The 27,619-nt window shown below is 43.2% G+C and overlaps 1 protein-coding gene across 1 annotated transcript in view; it reads right to left on the bottom strand.

Annotated features, from left to right (window-relative positions):
• The window catches only part of trps1 (trichorhinophalangeal syndrome I), a 111,961-nt gene that overhangs the window by 28,948 nt on the left and 55,394 nt on the right, over window positions 1–27,619 (bottom strand). Inside the window, exon 9 of the mRNA XM_080004307.1 lies at window positions 24,248–24,980. Coding sequence (XP_079860433.1) covers window positions 24,248–24,980 — 733 coding nt within the window. The remainder of the gene's footprint in view (window positions 1–24,247; window positions 24,981–27,619) is intronic.

The following is a 27,619-nucleotide window of genomic DNA, read 5'->3' as shown; positions in this document are numbered from 1 at the left end:
ACACGCACACGCACACACACACACACACACACACACACACACACATACACAGATCAGATCAAATCAGATATTCTCCAAGGAGTGTGTGTGTGTTTTAAATCAATGCCTCATCTTTGTTCCATTTGTTCCAAACAGCACCATGTGTGATAACCCCATACACCTCAGGGAGAGAGAGGGGTGGGGTCGTTCTTGGAAAAAAAATTTGCTGGTCATTTGATGAGAAATGTTGATTTGCACACTGTGCTGCCGTCGCGCTCTAGATCCACTAAAGAGGCGTTTTTTTTTGTGTTGAATTGTCAACTGGCCTCAATATCGAGTTTTCGTTGAATACATAATGCAAGAGGCTCTTAAAATGTGTCATTTTAAAGAGGCCGATTTAACAGATACGTAAAACAGACATAACCGATACGGTCTGCTGCCTTTCAAGGCTCCAGCGTAGTCTGATTTAACATGAAACGACACAAAAAAAAAAAAAACTTACAATGAATGCAGCACTACATAAAACTGTCCAGAAATCCAATCAACTTTGTCCGTCGGTTTAGTGTCAGAGTCTGTGTAGTCGAAAAAAAACAGGGAAATGTGACATCGACAACCAATTGTGACCAAAGTTTGACAGCTTTAATTCACGAGTGAAATTCATTGCAATGCTTTGTTTTGGTCGCAAATTGGCCGTTCGACTGCAAAAATCCAGTCTCCATTCCGTCTATACGACCGTGTTCAAGGATAGGTTTGTTTTTGCTTCCGTTGGAAGAGCTATGGTGAGACAGAAGATGTGTTCATGGATTGCAGTACATTTAAGGGAGTTGGAATAACGCGTTTCATGATCCGCAATCTCCACTGCATTCCAATGGGGCATGATGCAGACAGGAGCAAAAACGCTCTTCAGCTTATTTACAATCCCTGAAATTGTGATTTCAATATGATAGACATCATGTGGAAGTATTTTAAAAAATAAACTGCGATAAGTTGCCCTTGTTACATACTGGGGACGATCGGAGCAAACAAGTTTGAGCACCCAACGAGCCATTTGATCAGCCATGACTACTTTTTAAAACAATATACATATACAATATACAACAATATTCACTGTATGTCTGACTGTTCTGAGAGCCTCCCATTTTCTGGAAGGACATAATGTGACCCCCCCCCCCCCCATACTTTAAGGTCACATTTTGAAATTTGACATTTTTTGTTTTTTATGAAAGTGTAGAATCAGAGCTTCAAAACAAGGTATCGCTTTATTTGCTTATTTTCCAATACTAAGAAATCAAACGCCGTTTTAAAAGTAAGTTGAAGTATAGAAAACAACTTTAGGAACTTATATCTGCTATAATCTCATTTTGGACTCCGAAACGAAGTCCCGCAGAAAGTAGACGGCCCTGAAATGTGTCAGGTTAGGACGCGGTGGGTCACACATGTCTCCTGGGGGACGGCACTGAGGAGCCACTGTTATCTCCCACAAATTGTGCAGTTGTGTGTGAAAATATGATCCCTGTTCAACTGTGGTTCATAAAAACGAAATGTACTGGAGGGATTTTGGGAGAAAGGCAACAGACCTAAAATTAACATTTAAGAGCCTTGAAGAGCATCACATTGTTCAGTGCAGCACATCCAATATTATTCTTACTGGTGCATTCCCTGATCAGTCCGATAGCAATGAACAGCAGAGTGTTCTAAATAGATTAATATGCTGCGCCGACATAAAGCTTAACAGATAGAGAAGATTGGGTAAAAACATGTACTTTTTACAAAGTGGATGAACTGAGGTTCGGGGGGCTCGCTGGGCAAATTCAAGCCAAGGCAATAACAAAACTTTCTGGTAATAGGAATTAGAGTTGAACCAAGACAACTGCCAAACAGACATTTTCATTTTCGACAACACACAGCATTTGGGGCTATTCAAGGACAAGGAGCTCTCTCTCTCTCGCTCTGTATTTACGTCTCTTTCTCACAGCCCTCACCCTGCTTTTACACCACTCCAAAATCAATCTCTCTCTGGAAGGAAAGAGTACAACGGGTACAAATTGAAAAAGAGGATGAAAAAAAATAGAGAGAGAAAGACACAGGGAGGGAGGAGCCATGAGTGAATAGGATTTCTGTACACCCAACAACTTGACTCTATCCACCCTGCGCGCGCACACACACACACACACACACACACACACACACACACACACACACACACACACACACACACACACACACACACACACACACACACACACACACACACACACAAGGGTCCAACTTGTACAAAACACCTCGCCACACACACACACACGCACGCACGCACGCAGCTAGAGCTATCAAATGAACAATACTAACATCTTCAAAGTAACCACCGAGTTATTACTCAGAGAAAGAGAAAGGGAGGGGGAGAGGGGAGTTTGGCGTGAAAGTCCTCTCTCCCATTTTTATCATTTGCTCTTGCTTTGTTTTAGTTATTTTTTCATTGGTCTATTTCTCTTCCCTGGTGTTATCTCCTTTTCTTATCTCGGGCTATTTATCTATTTTCTCATCTGTTGACTAGAAAAATAAATGACCAACAATGGAGGCGCTACCGTTTGCAGTGGAGGAAGGATACAGATGGTCATGGGAGGTAGATAAGGTGGCACAGGGAAGGAAATAAACCCTTTCAAAAAGGTTTTGTTGGAAGCAAATCCTTAATACTGAATAGTATAAAGAATATAGATTGAGGTGGAATACTTGAAATGAGTGTGATTTTGTTCCCTTGTGGCCACCTGTAAAATGATATTCAAGGCCACCGGGTGACTTCATATGTTATGCATGACGCACTTCCAGTTCTCACAACCAGAGTTCCAATTTGGAGAAACTGATATCAGGTATGACCCAACACTGTAGGATTGAGTTACTCTTTCTCTGAAGTGAGGTGAAGGAGGTGGGTTTCCAGTTAGATATTCTTTCATTGTGCTTTTTGAAGAGGAAAATTATTTCCTTTTTAATGTATTATAATGGATTCAGAAAAGAACCAGACGGGCAATACACCTTTACAATCAATTCAACCTTTGGACCTTCGGTCCATGTTATAGGCTACACAGTTGCCATCGGCAAAAAGGAGAGCGGCCTCTGCGGCACATCTGCCCACAGTGGGTCGTAAACTGTGGCTGAGCTATGTCAACTTGTCTGGCAGGCTTTTTCTGTTACAATATCCAACTATTCTATTGTAAACATTTGAATAAAATCAATCAGTAATTACAATCAGACTTCATTTGTGGAGCACACACTGAATACAGTGTGCACGGAATACAGAAATGTAAAAACAGCTGTCATAAAAATGCAACACATACACTTTTGCAATTATGTATGTATTTTAAACATATCCATTTATATAGATTTGTATGTGTATACTGTATGTTCCGGCCAAGCAGCAGCCATTACGCCGTGCTGAAGCCAAGTGTGTGCTTTAAACTGCATTTCTGATATTGGCCACTAGATGCTGCTTCAGCAAATGTGGATGGAAGTCGATGGAAGTCAATGGAAAAAAAGAAACCTCTCACCAGAACTAAGTCAATATTGTTGTCTAACTTTACTTCAACTAATGGGGTCTTGGTCCCAGGTCTGTCGTTTGCAAGCAAGGTGGATTTCTTCCCTCGTTCAGTGTAGGGGTTCCACTTGCACCACCTGCAAATTTAGAGTTTTGGATTTGTTTGCTGCTAAGATGGTGGCGAGCGCAAACCCAAACTTGAGCCTTCAACCTCCTACCTGCTCTACCACCGATTGGATGTCCACTACATTGTCTACTGTGCTACAAGCTTGAAGCCACAAATGTTAAAATATTATGCTTAATATGGTGCTTGTTTTGAGAACAGATCTTTAAAAAATGCACAAGCAAATAGGCATCAACACATTCGATGCTTGGTATCAAAGCCAATTGTTTCCTGGTGCTCTGAAATCATGGTGGCAGGAGACAGACTCTGTAGTGAGATTAAACCAGCGAACTGCACATGTATACTGCAAGAAATGACACCTGGAATTACTGTGTGTGTGTGTGTGTATGTCTAGAAGGGTGTTTGCCTTCCACCACTTGGTAATAAAATGTTGGGATGAGGACAGGAAGCAGCAGGCTGACACTCACATGTAAAGCGCACACACACACACACACACACACACACACACACACACACACACACACACACACACAGCAACAATGTTATGACAATAACTCTGAGTTTTACAGACCACTGTAGCTGCACATCTGGATAACATTACCACACACACACACACACACACACACACACACACACACACACACACACACACACACACACACTTTAATCTCTCCTTCATTTCTCTCTTTCTCCCTCATTTCTCCCCCTTTTCCTCTCCTCTTCTCCTTCTCGCCCTCCTCTCTAATCCTACACGACAGAAACACGAAACACAAATCTCCTGCTTGGCAGAGGAAGAGCGACATGTTTCTACTGTCGGACAGAGAGAGAAGGAGAGAGAGAAGGAGGGTGAGAGAAGGGGAGGGGGGAGAGAGAGAGAGATGGAGAGAGAGAGATTGAGTAGCTAACACTAGCTGAAGTGATTTATGAGTTTGGAATCTGTGTTGGAACATATGTAGACATGCTGAGTCTTCCTCTCTCTCTCTGTGTCTCTCTCTCTCTCTCTCTCTCGCACACACACGCTTTTAAACCCATAATGTAGACGTTATACACACACATAAAGCCAAACCCTGTATATTCACTGTGATACTATATACTAATAATAGTACTGTCTATATGGCCTGTACTCACACTGATTGCACACAATTTAGTACACACACACGGCAGGACAGCAGTAGACTATGTGATATACTGATGGAGCGAGGCAGTGGACCCTCGGGAGGCACATTACTAAATCATTTGTCTTACGAACCAGAAAACAACACAAGAAAAATATACCACACTGATAGTACCATTAAAAGGAGAAAACTACTGCGACAAAAGCATCTTTCCACAATCTAATCCAGACATTCTGACAAACACCGGAACAGCGACAGACTGTACTTTAAGAGTTTAAATGTAAATCAGCAACAAACTGATGCCTGTGCATCTATTCATGGGTGTGCAGTAGTTACAACTTAGTAGTAAACTTTTTCTATTAGTATTCATAAATGTAAGTTTGTTATGTCATTGTTCATAATCATATTGCCATTTTTTCAAAATTATTTTTCTATTTTTATCTATCTAGTAGTACAAAGTTAACAAATTTAATTTGAAAGTTGTTTTTTTTATTCTTTTTACTTTGAAAGATTTTTGTATCAGTCGTCAAATTCTACTATGAAATCAATTGAACCATAAATGTAAACTCACTAGTCGGTCAGCTCAGCTACTCAATTTGAAGTAGTTGAGCTGACCAACTAGTGAGTTTGCAGTTGTCCTACCATTACCGACATGTCCAAACATAAACTCGATCACAAATGATGATGATAATTCCATGTTCGGAAAGTGAAAGGCCTGTTCCCATGTATTCTCTCCAGCCGTGCACTGATCCACCCGATTCCACTCAGTAGCTGGACCTCTGGGCTGAACGGCAGGGCTGACTCAAATCCCGGAGTGGAGTTTTACCCTCCGAACGTGGATTTTTCTCCTCACAATAAAACGTATATATAAAAACGTGTCTGAAACGGAGTTTACCAGATAATGACAGTGGAGCATTTTCGTCTTTTCAGCATCAAAGCGGGGGGGGGGGCATTTTCGCCCGAACCTAATGGTGTCCTCAACATCCATCTTTCGCTTAGCCGCCTGAGGAGAATGGGGAGCCGCCGGGGCCGGAGAAATATTCCTCCCAGGGGTGGCACAGTGGCACGGCAGCAGTAATGCAGCGAGATCATTCCTCATCAGCATGTTGTCACCTTTCATCATACCATCTTTTATCCAAGCCTAATGAATAGTTTAGAGGTGTGTTTACAGGAAGAAAATACGACAACACGCTGCGGGCTTTGATTCCCTCTTTTGGTTTTTTTTAAACCAGCTATTTTGACACAAAATATTCACCTTAAAGAGAGAGAGCGAAGGGGAGAGAGAGAGAGAGAGAGAGAGAGGGATGGGGGGCAGGGGGGAAAAGGAGAGTTGAGGACACCCAGGAGAGAAACAGATAAGAATGAGAGAAGGAGTCACAGAATGAGAGAAGATACAGAGGTGGATCCAGACAAAGGGAGAGCTTATGTTTCCGACGCTGTAAGTATGTTAAAGAATTAGTCTGTTCTGTGATCAAACGACATCGCTCTGTCTTTCTCTCTCTCTCTCTCTCTCTCTGTCTCTTTCTGTCTCTCTCTCTCTTATCTCCCCGTCCCCTTCCTCTTTCGCTGTCGCTTTCCCTCTCTCCCATAGTAATCATTCTAACCTGATTGCTCTGATCCCTCGATTCTGTTCGTCATTAAATACAAAACACACACACACAAACCTTACACCAAACACACACATACACACACTACAGAAACAAATGCCATTTAATCAAACCGTATAAATAATAGAACACTCTTATTTCCCAAATGTCCACCTCGTTGCTTGCTTCTCATCACATACGTGGCCTTCGTCTACTGGTCAATAAAACACAGGCGCGCGCGCACACACACACACACACATACACACACACACACACAATGAAGGGCATGCATGACCACACACTGCTGGGTGAATCTAAATGTAGATGAGGTTGGCTTGACAGAGCCACTGGCGGCGACTGGAAACCTTTTCTAAAACAAATCTATTATTTTTCTATTATTTCACTCTTCTATGGTCCACATCATTCTATCATAGGCAAAATCCTAAACACACACACACACACACACACACACACACACACACACACACACACACACACATATATATATATATATATATATATATATATATGCGCAGTCATGGTCGTAAAGCGCTCCCATTCCTAAACCCATTACCAACAAATAACCCCCCCCCACACACACACCAATATAGTAACACATACTAAGCACATAATAATGATATAAATTCTGATTGCAATAAACACATAATAATCCGTTGGAACTGTGTGGGTTCTGGGTTGTATTAACTGAAACCTAGAAGGCTTTATTATTTTTTTCCTTCTGAAGGTTTCAGGGCTTCTTTAGAGTACAAACCTCAAGTCGACTCAATCACCAATTCACTGTTTGGAGTGTGCACGGTAGTTATATTATTTGGTCTATTATATTGTTGATATTATTTTGACAGTTAAGTCTGTTCAATCTGAAAAATAAAAACAGTAAATAAATGAAAAGGATATACACACAGGGTGTTTGTTATCATGACTATTATTATTTAGAACTCAAAGTCTCATCTGTATCAGCAAGACCGTACTCGTACTTGGTTCAAACAAAAGGTATTTGCTCATCCCTAATCCAATATGTTCCAAGCCCAAAACCCAGGTACCCTGCAACCAGGAACGGGAGAGAGCAGATCGAATAAAAAACGCAATGAACATGTTATAATGCATGACCAAATCCTCCACTGTTGTCCTTACATGGCTTTTTTGCGGCAGTGCAGACAGAGAGCAGCAACCAGCCAGCGAGGCAAGGTCTAGCAGATAAATTGTCTGATTTATCTTTTGTAGGTCTACAGGAGTATACACTTAGATGCTGTCAGCCACACAACACAAGGAGCCGCGTTGGTTTACCACTTCGATGAAGGCGGTGATGTACAGTAACCTATAGGCCATTTAACAAAGCTTTTAATGCCACGGAAACAAAAGAACTAAAGCTGTCGCTGAATATTAAAGAAGGAATCAACATTTCAATCATATGTTTGAAATAAATACAAAAATCACAACGCCAACATGCCATCTTATCCCCTCCCCCTGATTCACCATCTCTCTCTCTCTCTCCCGGAATGAATCGCTCCTTGTCTCTAAACTGATGGTGCGATAAAGTTGGTTTAAACAGCCATCGACACACCGACACACACACACACACACAGCAGAGGCAGGAACATGTGTTTTACATCAAGTGCTCCGAGCTATACAAGAGCTAATGTTACCATCCCTGTGTGTGTGTGTGTGTGTGTGTGTGTGTGTGTGTGTGTGTGTGTGTGTGTGTGTGTGTGTGTGTGTGTGTGTGTGTGTGTGTGTCATAACAGGAGTACAACATGTCTCTACAATCTACTATCAGCTTTTAATCTGCCTTCAGCAGAAAGAAGCAGGGAGAAGCAGGGAGAGGGAGGGGTGGAAAGAAAGTGATAACCAGTCGGCAAGAGAGGAACAGAGTGATCCCACTTTCTCCCCCTCCTCCCATTATTCATTTTGTTTTCCTAAGCTCCCTCACTTTCTTTCCCTGCCTCAGGGTGAGAGAGTGAGAGTGAGACAGAGGGATAGAGAGAGAGAGAGACGGTGCTTCTGTCTGCTTTGGTTTAAGTGTGTGTGTGGCATACAGAGAAAGAAAATCCGAAATGATACATTTTGAATAGCAATTTCTTCAGTATTTTTTTTTTTTTAATATTGGAAATACTGAGTTAAAGATCATAAAAATCACTCTGAACAAATATTTACTTGACTCCTACTGTTCGAACCCTTAGTTTTCATATTGTGACTTACTGATGCTAAAGAGAAAAACTAGTTAGGTGTCATACATTGGTGTTGAAAGCCGCAGAATGGATGGAAACCCAATACCATCAATGTAATTTCGTCCTATATCTTAAGCCTCTGAACATGATGGCAGAATGAATAAACAAAAATTAAGTTCTATTCCCAAAAAAAAAAAAAACGGAAAAAGAAAAGTGAAAAACAATTGTAAAAACAATTACAAAGTAAAGGAAAACAACTGAACTTGGAAAGAAAAAATGGCGAATAAGATGCTGACAGTGCATCAAGCACTGGAAATGATTTTGCAAAGTAGTGACAACGATTGAGAATCTGCACTGTTTGTTTACAGGTGAAGAGGATTCTTTTGTAGAAGGCATGGATCCCTTTGAGGACAGGTAAGTACTTTGTAATTGTAATTCAAATGTTTTATTATTATTATAATTATTATTATTATTATTATCATTTTTTTTATCATGTGTTTGTTTCATATGTAATGTGGAAAAAAAAAAAAAGATGCACTCCTTGGTCGTGTAGGCACTGTCAGGTGGCACTGTGTGTCATTGTTGACAGAAACTGCATTGGACAGTGTCACCACAAGAAGTTCTGAACAATTATACCACTTTACAGGGTGGCAGAGCTTTTCTGAGGAAAAAGATGGCCATGGACAATGCCTGAAATAATGGTTATATTTGTGTTTGGAAGTGTGGGCAACAGTTTGGAAAACGTATACCTGAATAGGTTTATAAAAACTGTGGGTACACGTTTGTGTTATCAAAAAAAAACATATTCTTTTATATTTGCTGTGGAATTTGAATAAAAAAAAAAACTATAGACACTTTTAGTGTCTTTTTTTTGTCAGTTATGACATAGTATCTTTCTTATTCTGCATAGAAGTGATCTGAGAATGTGACACTCACCTATCTTAGGTTGTGCTGAAATAAAACACTTCATGTATGTCAGAAATGAGTGCAATATGAGCTAAAATGTAAAGGCAGCAAAAAATGTTTGGAAATAGCTTAGTGTTCAGAGGGTTAGGGATCAAATCTGGAATGTCAGCCCGACTGAGATGTTTTGAGCAATTACTAAACTAATAAGGTTTACAGTTGAGAACTGGATGTATGTGAAATTGAGTCCGGTGAAAATCAACAAATGTTCATCCGAAGGGCCATGCGTGCCAATAGTTTTGTTTATAGCAAAGAACAGTTTGGAGTTGATAGAAAAATGTCTAAATCAATATCAACACTAGAAGGAAAACAACCTTCCAAGATCATACGCGCACACAGTATTGATCGCACGGTTAACAGTCCAATTGCTGAAAATGCTGCAGCCAGAAAATTGTCTTAATATGAAAAAAGAATGACGAAAAACAAAGACATTGATGTGCAGAATTTTAAAATGTGTATCGTTTTGCTAAATCAAATAAATAAATGAACCAGTGTGTACTAATGTGTACGTACTACACATCTACAACCAAATATCATTTGTGATTTAACATCTTTAAAACCAAATGTAGAACTTTTAACACTGCCAAACGTGATGCTCCTCCTCCACGAGGCTTCTGTGCCTTCACCGCAGAGTTGTTGTTCATGTTTGTGCAAACTAAAATGAAACCAGTTCATGGATATAAGAATTGAGTTCCCGGGGCAGGGATGGAGTAGAGATTGACATGTCTCGGGGGGGGGTGGGAGGCGCATTTCCTCTTAAACAGAGGGTTTCGGAGCCGACTGCCTGTTTTGAGTGACTAAAATGACTAAAATTGTAGTCAATTTGAGCAACAAGCAAATAAGACATTACGTACTGTACTTTAAACCAGTGTATCCAAATAGTTTCATTCTGCCTTTTATTATCCTCATCACTGCAACGTCTTGATAATGCTTGAGCCAGGGAAAATATGTGCGAATTTGGTGCAGGAAGCGACAATGCCAATGATAACGTCATGAAACTTGGCCATTCAAATGGTCAACAGAGCCGTGGATTTACAGCTGCTAAAAAGACCCAATCGCGGGGCCCATTACAGCCACAATCTGTGATGGTACACACACACACATAGCAATCAAGTCACATTATCTCTCGTCAGATATATCTATTTGGCACTTAATCACACTTACAGTCTGCAGACCAAACTACTACTATCACCAAAATGTGTTGGTTGGGTTAAAACACCCTGTAGACTATCACCTAACGCTTTGGTGGGGAAGGAAAAGTTTTACAAAAACCTTTAAAATAAGTAAGAAACCCCAAAGAGAGGGGGGCCCTTTCCAATAAAGGCCCCCATACAGTATATAGGAGCATTTGACAACAACCTGCGGCCCAAGTGCAAGTTAAATTTTCTTAAAGTCCCTTACAGGTAAACACAAAGAAGAAAAAAGATGAATATAGTCAAACAGTGTCCATCACACTAACAGTGATTACTGTAAGCTTGTTTATAATTTCCAATAACACTTCCAAGCATACACTGTAGTACCTCGTCATGTATTCTTTCACCACGGCAATGCATTTGTTGCACAATTAACACATCGGCTTATTACTTGTTGCGGCTGGTAAAGTAAATAAATACTTGTCAGCTTAGCTAACGTGAGTTCCTCTGTGGCCGCCAGCCAGCGTGCATTGTCAGCTTGACTGAGCCAATGGGGTGCGGAGCGGGTGGTGTCTGCAGGTCCTGCAGCAGCCAATCTGCAGCGAGCGATCGGAAGCTCCATTCAGTGGGGACTCAGAAAAGAGGGACTCGGGTGCGAGTGAACTGATGCAGCGTTCAATGGGAACTCGGAAGACTGAGTTGGGAGCGGGCAACCTCTCGCGGGCTATAGACATGCGACAGGCCACGAGTTGAATAGGCCTCCTCTAGCCCCTAGACCCTTTCCCAGATGGAATTCGGAACATTGCCGGATAAAATATATCCGGCAAAGGCAGTAGGTAGTCGTTCACACACTGGCCTTACAGAAAAGTTCCGTATGGAGTCTGTTCCCACATTAGATGACAGTTATGGATACAGAACGTAATAGGTTGGTGTTAGTAAGTTATGTCCAGTGTACATGCTATGCCATGCTACATGATCATTTGGACAATCTGTTGGCAACAGACGTACAATCTCAATCGCTTTGTTTTTCTTTCCTGGCTCTCAGAGACCAGCCCGTCCCCCCCGCCCCTCCCGAACCGACTCGGTTCGCTCCGCCGGGGGAGCCGGGGCACGGGGACAGAGCTCCCGTCCCTGGACCCAATAACCCTAACCAATGTTATAAAATCAGTGTTATCATTTTCAATCTGTCCTGCACTCTCTGCCTCCGGAGAAAGAACGTTCTCCACCCGTTCCCCACTCTTAAAGACACGTCTGGGGGTCTGAGTGGCAATTATAAGAAGAAAACGAATACAATTTAACATTATAAAGCCCTGGCTCTGTCGAGACCGGACGGGTTTCAGTTTCTCGTCTTTGCGCCGAGCTCCTCAGACTCGCTTTTTTTCCCTGAATGTTTGTTTTTTCTTCCGAAAATTACATTTTTGTAACTTTTGAAATATTTGTACAAAATAAATGATCACAAAATCCCACTATTTGTGCTTTGCCGGTATTCTGATTCGGCTCCACCCCTACTTTACGTACTTGTCCCGGCAATGTTACGGCTTCCGTTCCCACACCATTCACAGCTGTGCCGACATTTTCCCAGAAATGATACAGGTCGAGAGTGGGGAGATTTACGGAACGACTTTTACGGAACATCGACACCGGCTCCTTTTCCCCACGACCCCAATACGGCACATTTCCAATGGATTTACGCCTTAAAGTGCAAGTGGGGAAAGGGGCTTAAAAACAAGGCGTGGTTCACTGAATGTACATTGAAATAACAAAATCAAGTTTATTGGGAATGAAAGGCCTAAGTGAGCGTCGCAGCCGCTGAGCCGGGCATCCGACTCGGAGCTACGACCCCTACATCAGCTCCAGCTTATGAGTGATAAAAATGCATGGCATCGCTAAATAAATGAGATCCTGTTGGCAACAACATGCCCAGTCCACTGTTAGCAGATGAGCCTCCTCAACTTATGTGTGATTTACACCTGCCTTTGGGGCCTGAATATATGTTTGGCTGTAGCGCTGGGTTATGACTGAGCGCTTATGTATTAGTTATACCTTGACTGGGACTGTGGGACTGAGTGTGGACTACTTGTTGGTTCTGTCTGATTACAGCGGCGATACAAAGTGTAGAGAGTAAGTGTTAACACCACAGAATAACAACAAAGCGCCCCAGACAGTGGCCTTTGCTCCGACTGCATCGACAATAAAACTCAAGTTCGCAGCGTTGGTTTAAACGTCACGGCTTCTCCTGTTTACTGCGAGAAATCACATTTTGTTTCAGAAACCGATGAACTCAGGAGCCGGACTTTTAAATAGAACAATCCTGGTGGGAACAAGGCTGTCCGTATTACAACACAACAACAACAACAACAGCGGCGGCAGCAGCGGCAGCAGCAGCCCTCTTATATGGATGAATTACAAACAAGGGCCTTTTCCTCCGAGAACAGCCTTTCACTGGACCTAAATTATGGGATGCATCACAGCGGTGCTCAGCTCTCTCTGCTTGGTGGACAGATGCAAGACGCTCACTGAAGAAACAATGATCCAGATCGCCAGCCAAGCCTGTGTGTGTGTGTGTGTGTGTGTGTGTGTGTGTGTGTGTGTGTGTGTGTGTGTGTGTGTGTGTGTGTGTGTGTGTGTTCTTCCAGCCCTTATTAAGTTGTAGCTGTAGTTATGCTTAACCCCACTCAGAGCTTGGCAGCTGTTTCTCTGTCCCTGTCTTTTTCGAGTCTTTCCGCCCCCTTAGGCCGTCTTCACTTTCTACTCCGTTTCGCCCTCCACTTGCTCGCTCGGTGGTCTTGAGGTGATGTAGCACTTGCTTCTCAGTTGCTTCTCAGTCCAGTGCACGTGTGTGTGTGTGTGCGTGTAACCTATATCTACATGGTTTGTGTACAATGAGACAACATGTGAGACAACATTGTACAATTCTCATTGTACAACGTGTACAATGGGAATCCATCTCCAACGCCATAATTAACAATAACACATAGAATATAATTGAACCACTGGAGGTGAAATTAATGAGGAGATGTAAGCAGGAAACCAAAGGACTTGTTTGTTTATCTAAGTATAAATTGATCACATGTTTATAAATAAGGTAAAGTACTCAAAATCTGAGTAATTATCACAACTAGCAACTCAATCGAACAGTTATACAGTAGTTTGTAACCTCACAGCAACGTTTTTAAATGATACTCAGAGCGGTTTTTCAAGGAGATAGTGTTTTTTGGGGAATTTTGGATTATATACATCATACAATGCACACATCGCACAACAAAGTGTAACTCAACGATCCTCACGCTGTTGTTCTAAGAGGAGGGGAAAGATCAGTGTTGGGCCAACTATGTTGATTTGATATTACCACACACACACACACACACACACCCCCCCCCCCCCGGCTAGTTGCTCTGTTTCCTCTAATAGGAAACATAAACACGGTCTACAGATACGACCAGACTCAATAAACACTGGTGTAAATGTGTGTTTTTACGTGTGTATGTGTCTGTATAGAGTATGTGTACGTGCGTGCATATGTGTACAGAGAGCGAGCAAATGAGAGAGCGAGAAAGAGAGAGAGCGCAATAGTGAATTTCCTTGGCTTATTTTTCGACACGAAAAAATCTCTTTGTTGTTTATGTTTATACAGCACAAACACAACCCCAGAAGTGTTTTCTATATGAATGTTTTTCAACAGCACTGCTCACGGTGGAGCCAACAATGAATAGAAAAAAATGGACAGATGCACAACAATAGTATGGCTGCACCTGGACAGTTATCAACAGGATAGCTGGGATTTGGGGACTGGGATGTTTGTGTGTGTGTCTCTGTGTGCGAACTCAGAAGCCAAACATCTGCAGCAATGACGCATACACTGGTAACGACACACAAACAGGGAGACACTATTTAGCGTTCCCTCATTGGAAGAGCAGCATAATCTAATGGTAACCAATACATTTCTACCTAAGCTAACATCTGTTATAAGTTATATTTATATGAAACATAGCTTTTTGGAACCCTTCCCTCTTCATTGAGACTCCAAATACCAGGTCTATTTTCATCCCAGTGGTTTGGAGCAGTGAAGGTGGGAGAAGAGCAAACCTTCCACGTTATCAACTTATATGTCTGTCCTGCGAGTCTTGCAGTGCAACCATGTCAATGCAGCGACGCATCGATACCACTTTTTAAACTGCTGATACCGAGTCTGAGCCGTAGATTTTAAGTATCAGCCAAGTATTCATCCAAACCATTACTTTTACTTAGCAGTTATGACTCAGAACATAAATTTGATGTCACAGAATGATTGATACACACAATCCATTATTCTCCATTACGGACATTCAACAAGCGTATCTGGCTCAGAAAACCACATTGGAATTAAGTTTATTCGCTGATAAAACTACCCTATTTCAGGCTTTGTTAGCCCCATATCTGACGCCTATATCAGTAGAAGTACTTCCCTCATTTGGAAGTCTAAATTCGTAATATTTAAAGGTCTGGAGATGTGCTCTGATAGAGAAAACACAACCATGACAAGGGATCATCAGCTGAATTTGCAGCGTCACGATCACCTACTGCGCTCAAAACACAAAAAAAAAAAACACATGGACACAACTCCGGTCAATCTATTCTAACGGCAAACAGTACTTGAATACAAGCTCTATCGCACTGGGACATGTGGTTCGTACATGTGGTATCTACTGAGAGATAGAACCCAAGAGATAGAGTCTTAAGGGAATTTGAGCATACAATACATTAGGGCTGGACTAATAAACAAACTTGATAATTTTCACAATAAAATCTTCCATGATACCGATGATTTATTTTCGATACAAATTTTTTAGTCCATTATCCATCACCTACAAAGACACGACAACAGCTGCCAATCATACAGCAGAGGAACAACCATGTGACACGAACAGCCAATGGTCTGACCGGTGCTGGGGTCCAGGTGCGCCGGGCCTTCCTCCGCTCGCTCGCCGGCCGGGGAGAGAGCAGCAGGGATGGGGCCCCACCGTAGCTGATGCAGCGGGTCTTCAAACACCAACCCAAACCTGGCACAGCCCCCATCTCCGAGGAGAGCAATTAAAGAACGAATCTGCGATTTTCAGTGACATCTGGTCTGACACGGTCGGAGAGAGTCCCTCTGTCCGCTCCAAATGTCCCTGCGTATAATCGCAGAGCGAAGATTCGGGAACTTTTCAGATCGTTCTCACATGGCAATGAGGATTATATAATATATTTGAATGTAAATAATATATATTTATATATTATTTATTGATTTACTTCGTGTTTACCGTAATGCCATGACGATACACTTAAAAGGGTAAATTGAGCATCATTATTATTATTAAATATATATACTGTGATAATTATCCACATTGATCAATATAAAGAAACATATTATGACAACATTTTTGGCCAAGATCAGCCGCAACATTAAAACCACTGACAGTCGAAGTGAATAACATTGATCATCTTGTTCCAATGGCACCTGTCAAGGGGTGGCATATATTAGGCAGCAAGTGAACAGTCAGTTCTTGAGGTTGATGTGTTGGAAGCAGAAAAAATGGGCAGGCGTAAGGATCTGAGCGACTTTGACAAGGGACAAATTGTGACGGCTAGATGACAGGGTCAGAGCATCCAAAACCACAGGTCTTGTGGGGTGTTCCCGGTATGCAGTGGTTAGTACCAAAAGTGATGCGCATGGGGAGCGAAGTCTAGACCGGGGCTAGGGTCCCATCCGATCAGACATCTGTGGGATGTGCTGGAACAACAAGCCCCACCGGTGGCCCCACCTCACAACTTACGGGACTTAAAGGATCTGCTGCTAACGTCTTGGTGCCAGATAGCACAGGACACCTTCAGAGGTCTTGTGGAGTCCACGCCTTGATGAGTCAGAGCTGTTTGGCGGCACAAGGGGGGGGCTACACAAAATCAGTGGTAATTAGTGCTGGTTTTAATGTTGTGGCTGGTTGGTGTATTATGCCACTAGAGCAGGATTCATAAGGCACAGAAGCACACAAACATACACTCAAATACCCCCCCCCCCACACACACACACACAGTAGAGAATTCCAAATGGGCGAGGACTTCACAGGGGAGAGAGGTGGGATTTTGGAGAAAGAAAGTGAAAACGATAGACGGCTTTCAACTCAAACTCTAGGGCAGTGTGCGTGTGTGTGTATGTACGTGTGAGATCTTTACCAGACTCAGTTCCTGTGTTTCCACAGAGAAAGGTTTAAAGTGAATATCTCCACTATTCAAAGCACACGCACACATACAAGGGAGACACACACACACACACACACACACACACACACACACACACACACACACACACACACACACACACACACACACACACACACACACACACACACACACACACACACACACACACACACACACACACACACACTGCCCAGGGCAATTTTGCTTCCTTGCCAAGAGGGTCTCTGACCGCCAAGGTTGCAATGGCATTGCTCTCTAAAACCTCTCTTTCCCTCTCTCCATCTCTCTCACACACACACACACACAACCCCTACGTGCTTGCAGGGTGTTAATAGAGATCTTAAATGGTGACAGATTAAAGTATCTAGATCATAAGTCTGCTCTGTGTGTGTATTTTCACGTGTGTGTGTGTATCAATTATATACATTAGCACTCCACCTGGATCCATTATTAAATCTAATAAACCTTCCATCATCCCAATGAAGTGGGTTTACAATCACTCCATTTCTCACAGCCTGCCAATCAGAGACTCAAATATTTCTTTTATTTTAACAGACTGTATCCGTGCAAATCAACCCTACGAGCTACTTGGCACACGTTTCTTTCATCTGTCCATCAGACAACGTAACTCAGGAGTGTGCAAAGGACCAACAGAGTAGAAGAGAAGAAGATCGAAAGAGAGAGAGAGAGAGATAGAGGGAGAAAGGAAATAGGAAAGGTAGAGACAGGTCTTTCTAATTAACTATTGGTCAGGGGTCAGATGGACATTTAATCCAACCAATCAGCTTCCTAATTACACAAGTGCTGCCAGAACGGTATACCTTACACATCTGCCTGTGTGTGTGTGCGTGCGTGACTGTGTGTGTGAGACTGTGTGTGTAAAGCTGGCTGGCGTTGCGTGTAGAGATCTTGTTGTAGCAAAAACGAACATCTGGGCTTAATATTGGTTCCATGTGTGAATGTGTGTGTGCGCACACACACACACACACACACACACACACACACACACACACACACACACACACACACACACACACACACACACACACACACACACACACAGAGAGAAAATGCTCCTGCCTTACACAGAACAACAGAGAGGAAGTGAGAGAGATAAAGAGACACCGGAAGACAGACAGACGAAGAGCAAGACAAAGCGAGGGAGACATCGAAAGGACAAGGAGAGAGAGAGAGAGAGAGAGAGAGAGAGAGAGAGAGAGAGAGAAAGAGAGGAAAATATAGATCATGGGAAAAGGAGAGAAATAAAAAAAAATTAGAATACACACACACACACATTTTTGCGTGTGTGAGAAAGTTGATAGTAACAGTAATTGATGTAAACGTCTAAATTACAGCTAGGAGCTAAAATAACCGCTGTGTTGTGTCATCGCCATGACAACGTGATGAAAAACACATGTGTGTCACCCGACCAATCGAGCGGCCTCGCGTCTAAAGTGACGTGCGTCTGAACCAATGAGAGAGGAGCGTCGTCTGCCCTGACTGAAAGGATAAAACTATTCCACACAATTAGACAAAACTACTTTTTAATTGGGACGTGTTATTCGAGAGATGCAGACAGAAGGAAGGAAGGTAGAAAGAAAGAAAGAAAGAAAGAAAGAAAGAAAGAAAGAAAGAAAGAAAGAAAAATAGGCTGTTTTCTGAGTCACCTAGATGCACGCCAGATGCAGCATGTTGGCTGTTAATGCTCAGTCTGGAACGGCGGCAAACGCTATCTGCATACTTTTTATGTTGCTACAGTATTATGTCCCCTAACCTACTCTGCATGGGGAGGATTTGTCAGGCGGCGCACATATTCCCATACAATTCAATTCTATTGTCTGGATTTCTGAATCAAAAATTGCTGTATTATTTGGAAGTTGGATGCAACCATTTTCCACTGAAATGAAATACCGCCATAGTCACAAATGAATTTAAATATCCAGTGAAGTGACATCATTCATATACACCGATCAGCCACAACATTAAAACTACCACTAATAAGCACTCATATTGTGTAGCCTCCCCTCGTGCCGCCAAAACAGCCCGTCGAGGCGTGGACTCCACAAGACCTCTGAAGGTGTCCTGTGGTATCTGGCGCCAAGACGATAGCAGCACATCCTTTAAGTCCTGGAAGTTGGGAGGTGGGGCCTCCATGGATCGGACTTGTTGTTCTAGCACATCCCACAGATGCATCGATCAGATCGGACCCTTACCCCGGCCATCCACATGATGGAGAAGAAAACATGATTCATCAGACCAGGCCACCTTCTTCCATTGCTCCATGGTCCAGTTCTGATGCTCACATTCCCATTATAGATGCTTTCAGCGGTGGACAGGGGTCAGCATGGCCACTCTGAGCGGTCTGCCTCTGCGCAGACCCATACACAAGAAGCGGTGATGCACTGTGTGTTCTGACTCCTTTCTATCATAGCAGCATTAACTTTTCCAGAAATTTGTGCTACAGTCGCTCTTCTGTGGGATCGGACCAGACGGTCTAGCTTCGCTCCCCACACACATCAATGAGCCATGAGCGCCCATGATCCTGTTGCCGGTTCACAGGTTGTCCTTCCTTGGACCACTTTTGGTAGGTACTAACCACTGCTTACCAGGAACACCCCACAAGACCTGTCGTTTTGGATGCTCTGACCCAGTCATCTAGCCGTCACAATTTGTCCCTTGTCAAAGTCGCTCAGATCCTAATGTTTGACTATTTTTCCTGCTTCCAACACATCAACTTCAAGAACTGACTGTTCACTTGCTGCCTAATATATGCCACCCCTTGACAGGTGCCATTGGAAGGAGATGATCAATGTTATTCACTTTGCCTCTCGGTGGTTTTAATGTTATGTTGTCTGATCAGTGTATACTGTATTTACATTTTTCTCACATGTATCGGGTACAACCGATACTGAAACTGAAATGTGCTCATCTAGCTTGACCAGCAACGCATCGCAGGGTAAAGTAAACCACGAAAAAACTTCAGCCTCCCATCCCATTTGGGAAAGTTCAAAACTGTGCATCCCTACATCACTATAGATCCACGGTGTGTGTGTGAGTGTGTGTGTGTGTGTGTGTGTGTGTGTGTTTGTCCAGTTGTTTCATTTATTTCTTTTTGCCTTTAATTTGAGGTTCATTTTTCTATTGGTTTTTGCCAAATATTAAGGCAAATATTTAATGTTTTGTCATGAGGTTTATTGTACATCAGAATTTTTTTCTCATCTTAGGTTCATCTTCTGATTCACGGCTAAATGATTTCATTTACCATTGTGTATGACCACATTTTTTCTGGTTTATTTATTTTTTCCATTCTGTTACCAAGGGCTGTAGAGAATTGTAGAAATGTAATCGCCAAAGCAAAGTCATCTGTATTTATTTTTCACAAAAACAACGCTCGAGCCCATGCGATGGGTGAAAAATATCCTGCATGACTGTTTTCTTGTTTTTCAAAGCAAAAATTTCTAGAATTCAACAAAATGTACTCATTATAAGACGCTTTGGACAAAAGCATCTACTAAATGACGTAGTTTAAATATGAATTAAATCATTTGTAAAGTATATGTAACTCATATGTAATAAACCACCATATTTTAACTATTTTAAATTCAATATTTCGAATTCCAAGAATTCCTTCTTTAATTCTTTGATTCAAGATATTAATTTGATGGCATGTAAACCCATATAAAATAATTAAATGATATGTAAGATATATGTAACTCATATGTCACTTATGTAACAAACTCATGAATAAAATCAATTGGGTAATTTTTGACCCAACATATACATTCTGGGGTTAAAGAAATGATGACGTTATTAATAACAATAGTTAAACCGCTGTCTGTGTATGGCAGCCGGGGGACACAAAACAGTCTTTAAAACGTATAATCCGTGATGTAGTGGGAGCAGCGGGCTGGACGCTGGCGTAGCGTGCGATGGTGGAGAAGGTGGCAGTGTCTGCTCGCTGCGGCAATGTTTGTGTACGTGGCTGCGTGGGATCGCTAAACTCAATCTTGATGTGGTTTCAATGGTGTAATGCGCTTCGTTGGCCAAACAATATATTTTTAGCAGACAATGTGACTGCTGTGGACAGCAGCACGGGGTGAAGCCACACACACAGCTATCACACGCACACGCACACACACACACACAGTCTCGCTAAAACACACACAAACATAAACATTCATATGACAACCAGCACAGTAAGATGTCATAACTTGCACGCACACACACACACAGACACACACACACACACACACACACACACACACACACACACAGACACACACACACACACACACACACACACACACACACACACACACACACACACACACACACACACACACACACACACACACACACACACACACACCTTCTTTCCAGTATGGCTGTGTTTATTTGAGTCTGTGTCCTGATGGGAAATGTGACTGCTACACAAACAAACCTACTAAGCCAGAACAGTCCACTGTGTGTGTGTGTGTGTGTGTGTGTGTGTGTGTGTGTGGCACGACAGAGAAAATGAGAGGAAAAACAGAGAGCGAGAGAGAGAGAGGGGTAGAGAGAACGAGGGGAACGGAGAGAGGGACAGCTGTACGTCAACACACACACACTGGACAAGTAGCACAAGGTGCTGTGAACACGTGGCAACAAACACCTTAAATTGATGAAAATAAAATACACACACACACACACACACACACACACACACACACACACACACACACACACACACACACACACACACACACACACACACACACACTACTGAAGCTCAACCACATAATTTCCTGTGGCGGATATATAGTGTACGTGATGTTGAATTATTCGAAAAATAGCTAATACATTTTATTCAAATATCAATATCCTGAAACCACACACACACACACACACACACACACACACACACACACACACACACACACACACACACACACACACACACACACACACACACACACACACACACACACACACACACACACACACAAACTTAAGACATAATTAGCTCAATCAGGCGGATTTGTAAACAAGAGAAACTTTAATGAAACTCGGTACCGAGTTGTGTTATCTCTCTCACTCTCTGTGTTTCCATTGTTTTTCTCTCATTCGGACTCCAAACGCTCATGCGACTGGAAGCCTAGAAAAACAGAACGAGACCAGGGCTTGGCCCTCGACTTAAAGCAATATCAAAATCCTGATCTTTTAGTGTTTTATTGACAGACAGACAGACGGACGGACAGACGGACGGATGGACACGCATACCTTAGGGGTTGCCCAGTTGCAGATATCTCTCAAATTAACATCACAGATTTGATTTCGGTCGCACCTTAATAACAATGATGAAACTTTGGAAAATATATATTTTTTCTTTTCTATTTAGAGTATAAGTATTATTTTCTTATATATCAAACAAAAGATGTTCCCCCACCACTGCTTTAGTGTATTTGCTAAATGGTTTTCAGCATAAAGGCACTCTCTCTGCTTTCTACCTGCATGAATAGTGATGTTCACACTTTGTACCTTTGTGTGTGTACTTGTGTGTGTGTGTGTGTGTGTGTGTGTGTGTGTGTGTGTGTGTGTGGGGGAGAGAGAGGATGTTTGAATGAGTGCATGAATGATGGTGAGCGTCTATGTGTCTCGCGTATCGATCACTGTGTGTATCAGGTTTGTTGTCCGTCCAGCAGAAGGGAAATGAAAGGTAAAGAAGGGTAGAAAAAAAAGAAAAGAGCAAGATCGATGCAGAGAATAGAAAGAGGGTAAGGAGTAGGAAGCACACACACACACACACAGACACACACACACACACACTTGAGACGAAAAATGTCTGTTTTCCTCTTCTTTTTTTAATCTCTAGCTCTCTCCTTTCCTCGGCCTCATTTCCCCAGTCTCTCTTCAACGCCCCAACCCTCCCACCCCCCTCCCTCCCTCCCTTCCACCCTGGCTTAGAGATCGCTCCCTATCTCCCAATACATCTACCTCCAGTGCATTAACGTTTTGGCTGAATTCACACATACCCTATGCATGTGTGGTAATCTGAGTGTGTGTGTGTGTGTGTGTGTGTGTGTGTGTGTGTGTGTGTGTGTGTGTGTGTGTGTGTGTGTGTGTGTGTGTGAAACTGTACTAGTTCAGATCTTTTGCATTAGTGCCCCTCCCTGACCCTGCCCAGTGATGAGTCAACCCTGATCTGCGTGTCGTGTCATGAGTGTGTGTGTGTGTGTGTGTGTGTGTGTGTGTGTGTGTGTGTGTGTGTGTGTGTGTGTGTGTGATGTGTCAGTGCATGCCATGGTAACTAAGAACAAATATTGTGGTATATGGAGCAAGAGAGAGAGCGGGGGGGGGGGGGGGGGCACATGATATGAATCTCTAAGAAAGTAATAAACCTCAACTTCTCTCTCACTTTCAGCTTCTTCAGTTCGTAAATGTTCTATTCCAATTTAATAGTGCTTTCTTGGCTTGACAACAGCTACATTTACATTTGCCAAAGAATGAAAAAAAAAAAAGATGTGAAAAAAATACGGATTATTATGGAATATTAAACTACACTACAGGTCTAAATCGGGACACATTTTACACACCTAGCCACCCTCATCCATGTCTCTACACACACACCCCCTCAATCTGGCTCATGTCTCTATAGTGCCCTGAATCTTTGTCACACACACACACACACACACACACACACACACACACACACACACACACACACACACACACACACACACACACACACACACACACACACACACACACACACACACACACACACACACACAGCCCCACCCAAGATAATGAGTAAACCTCTTGCAGCCCCACCCTGCCGGCTCTGCCAAGTTACTGCCAACACTTGCGCGCGCGCGCACACGCACACACACACACACACACACACACACACAAATATGCTCCTTCTTACACAGTCGGGTCTGTTCTGATCTAATATGATCATCGCCAATAAGCTTTACGTTGCTGGAAAACCACAAAATCTGCTCTCACCACTCCATGACATCATCACAGAGTGGTGCATTCTGGGCCACAAATTAGGTGTGTGTGTGTGTGTGTGTGTGTGTGTGTGTGTGTGTGTGTGTGTGTGTGGTGTGTGTTTGTGTGTATGTGTGTTGGAGTGCGGGGGGTTGAGTGACAGGTGATGACCATAGGAACTGTCATTTCGCATCCCGCTTTCCATGACGATGGAACACTGTTCTCAGTGTTTGAAAATGAAAAAAAAGGAAATACATCTTGTGAGAAAGAAAGAAAGAAAGAAAGAAAGAAAGGCTGGTGGAATCAAGCGTACGCCTCTTCAGGCACACGCTGCAGCACTGACAGATGTGTGTACACACACAGACACACACACATTAGCCGAAGTACATTGGTGCAGAGATTTGACTGTGACTGAGTAGTGATCAGTGTGATCTGGGGTCTCACCCTCAGGAGGGACTGGTTCTCCTCCTTGGCGGCTCCTGCCTTGGCCTCGGATCCGGCTCCGACTCCACCGCCCGTCCCGCCGCCCCCATACTGTGGAGGAGTCATCTGGCTATGCTTCTCCCCTCCTCCCCCTCCGGCAGTGGCCCCCGCTGGCCGGCTGCCCGAGTACGACTTGCTGTCACCCAGGAAGGCCTTGGTGTCTCCCAGGTAGACAAGGCCAGGCGAGGCCACGCCCCTCTTCTGCTGTGAGGCCTCGTGATTGGCCGCCGCCACGAAGGCCAGTGAGAGCGGCGAGGCGAAAAGCGAGGGCGACGCCCCGCTGCCTGCCACACCCCGATCGCCCCCCTTGGGCAGCCACAGCAAGCCGTGGGCTTGCTCGCCACCTCGCGTGTCCCCCAGCGCCCACCCGCTCTTTTCCCGCTCTCCCTTCTCCTCCCCCTCGCTCTTCACCGCCGCACCTCCGCCGCCTTCGGCAAGCCGGCCCTCGGGGGGCGCCAGCGAGTAGAGGAGGCGAAGGTCCCCCTTGCTCTCCTCCTTGATAGCCACGGTGGAGGGGGCCGAGCAGCCGTTGGCCGACAGAGCCAGCGAGGGTGCTAGCGAGGTGGTCAGCACTGATGAGCTCAGCGAGGGGGCGGATTCCTGGCAGTGGGCGGAGTTAAAGTGGTCGAGGAGCGCCGTTGAATCGGGAGCCGTGAAGTCGCAGCGTCGGCAGCGGCAGCATGCATGGACACGCCTGCAGGGAGGAAATCAGAGTCATATATACATATTTATAGATAATATTTTATCATATTTATCTCAGAGTTCACACTACGATGCTTATGTATTAATTACCAATTGTGTCTGGAGGGATAACACTCTGGCCAAAATACCATCCATATCGGTTTTCAATTCTTGCACCACAGTACTATGCATTTAATAATATGCACACAACATGTAAGAGCATAGTATTAGATTCTCTTTTCGAGAAAAGATGATTCTCATTGATGATTCCCTATTGGATTATGTTTAAATCTTATAACTATATATTTTATGTATAAATTGTGTATTTGCCAATATAAAAAAAAAAATTGTTCTCTACTATATGAACTTTGAGGTATTTTTTTCCAGACAATGTCTGCCAGGCTTTGCTGGACTTTATTGAAATGACCAGCCAAAAGCCAGCTAAAGTGACTTAATATATATATATATATATATATACACACACACACACACGTACACACTGTACACACACACTCACGCACAGAGCATACAAACATACATACATACACACATGCACACACTTTAAATCAATGCTAAACATCCATTTCTCTACTTTCTTTTTTATTTTTTTTTCTTTAACGTTTAACGAAATCCACTCCACTAAATTGACGGGATTGAAAGCGAACTGAGCCCAAGCCAGGTTCCCACAACCAGCCATTAAAGTTGGGCATAACTTCACCGTTCCAGTGGCCAAAAAAGTGACTCAGTGCTCCGCAAAATCACAACCTATTAAAACACAGTTGAGACCGAGCTATATGAATCTGAACGACCCAAAACAAATCACCCTCCAACCAAACCCTCCATTTCCTTCTGGCCCCAGCCGTTGGTGACCAAAGACAATCAAACACACTCAAACACACACACTCAAACACACACACACACACACACACACACACACACACACACACACACACACACACACACACACACACACACACACACACACACACACACACACACACACACACACACACACACACACACACATCATTTATTAATCTGACCTGCCTGTCCAAGGCAGGTCCCCTACAGGAGGGAAGCCCCTGCGTTTGATGGACAGATCGGAAACAAAAGCACCGGGACAAGTTTGAAGGGAATGAAATGCTCAGAGGAATAAAGTATGTTCAAGAAACCTCAGCTGACGCACTGGAGACACGCAGTGTATCGTCAGGAGGGAACCAGCGGCCTGATAGAACAAATGTCACATGACGTAAACGGCGTCAACACGATGAGTCCGTCCATCCCGGTGTCCGTGCCGCCTCCGGAATCAGCTCTCTCCGCCAGTTTGACCACCGCGTCTAGTGTATGTGTTTATCTTCCTTCCCCATTGCTCTGCTTATCTCAGAATTTATTCATACTCCCTTCATCCATCTCTTCTTCGTGGTTTAAGAAAATAGTCATAAGAAAAAGTTCCAACACGACCTTACTTCCACAAGTTAATTCCAGTTAAAATCATAAAGGTTCTACAAATACTAATAATAATGAATGTGAATGTATGCAAAAATGTATGGGGTTAAACACATAAACAATTTGAATTCTGAGGTCTGGATTCAAGTTGGTATACTATATTAAGAGCTATACAGAGAGCAATGACATGGTTAACAAAAAAAGAAATGACTTCATTTTGGTTGAAGCGAGGCATTTTCTGTTTCCCAGCCTTTCTTAATGAAACAGGTCGTCGTAGCGGGGTGGAAAGCTGTCGCCTGAAAGCTTGCGGGTTTTTCCTTCCCCTATGCTAATTAATGCATATTTTGTTTTCGGAGCGGCCCGCTTCGATTTTTATAATGCACCTCTGCAGCAGCAATGAAAAAGGTGCTGGTGGATTTAGCAATGCTGCTTCGTCTTTCACCTCCTTCTACGTTCTGGAGCTAGAACGGGGTTAACTTGGCAAGTCCTGGTGTGGTTCAGAAACCGCTTAAGTGATTAAACCTTGTTTCCTCGGCCACAGAAAACAGTTGCAAATATCTGGCTGTAAACTTTCCCGATTGTATTAATGAGCAGTTACAAGAACAGAAGCATCTGGGAGTTTATGGAAAAATGCAGCCGGCAGCATTGATCAGTCTTTTTTTTTATTTTTTTTGCGGTTTCACCACTGAGATACATTTCTTGGGAATATCTGTTTGCGTGTGACACGATAATTGTGCGATTACCGCGAGCTGTGTACATATACAGCACATTGTTTTTTGACAAAAAAACCCCAAAACGCTTAGTGTAGTCATCTGGAAAACCCGAATAATGCCAAACTGGCAACCTGCAAGTTCGCTCATGAGCTGTATGTGAGGGTGCAAAGGAGATGAGAATCTTCAATACAGGTAGACATTTTGATTTTCTGCATCCCGCGGCAACATTTTTCCATTTTGATTTTCAAAATGCAAATCATTACGCTCCTAGCGCGTTGGGAGTTTAAACTACTGTAGTTTTGATATGAACAAACCAAAACAGCCCATGCAAAAGTAGAATCTGTATGTATGTATGTGTGTGAGTGTGTGTGTGAATCACACTGAGGGATATAGTCTCGACAACTCGTGTGAGTTGGTTGTATATACCTTGTACCTAGTGGAGTTAAACGCCTCCAGATGTGAAGTGAAAAGACAGTGGCCTCTCTGTATGTCA

This window comes from Zeus faber (assembly GCF_960531495.2).
Source record: "Zeus faber genome assembly, chromosome: 1".
In the NCBI taxonomy this organism is placed as follows: Eukaryota; Metazoa; Chordata; class Actinopteri; order Zeiformes; family Zeidae; genus Zeus; species Zeus faber.
The sequence above is the reverse complement of the archived record's forward strand: the minus strand, read 5'-3'. Positions and strand labels throughout refer to the sequence as shown.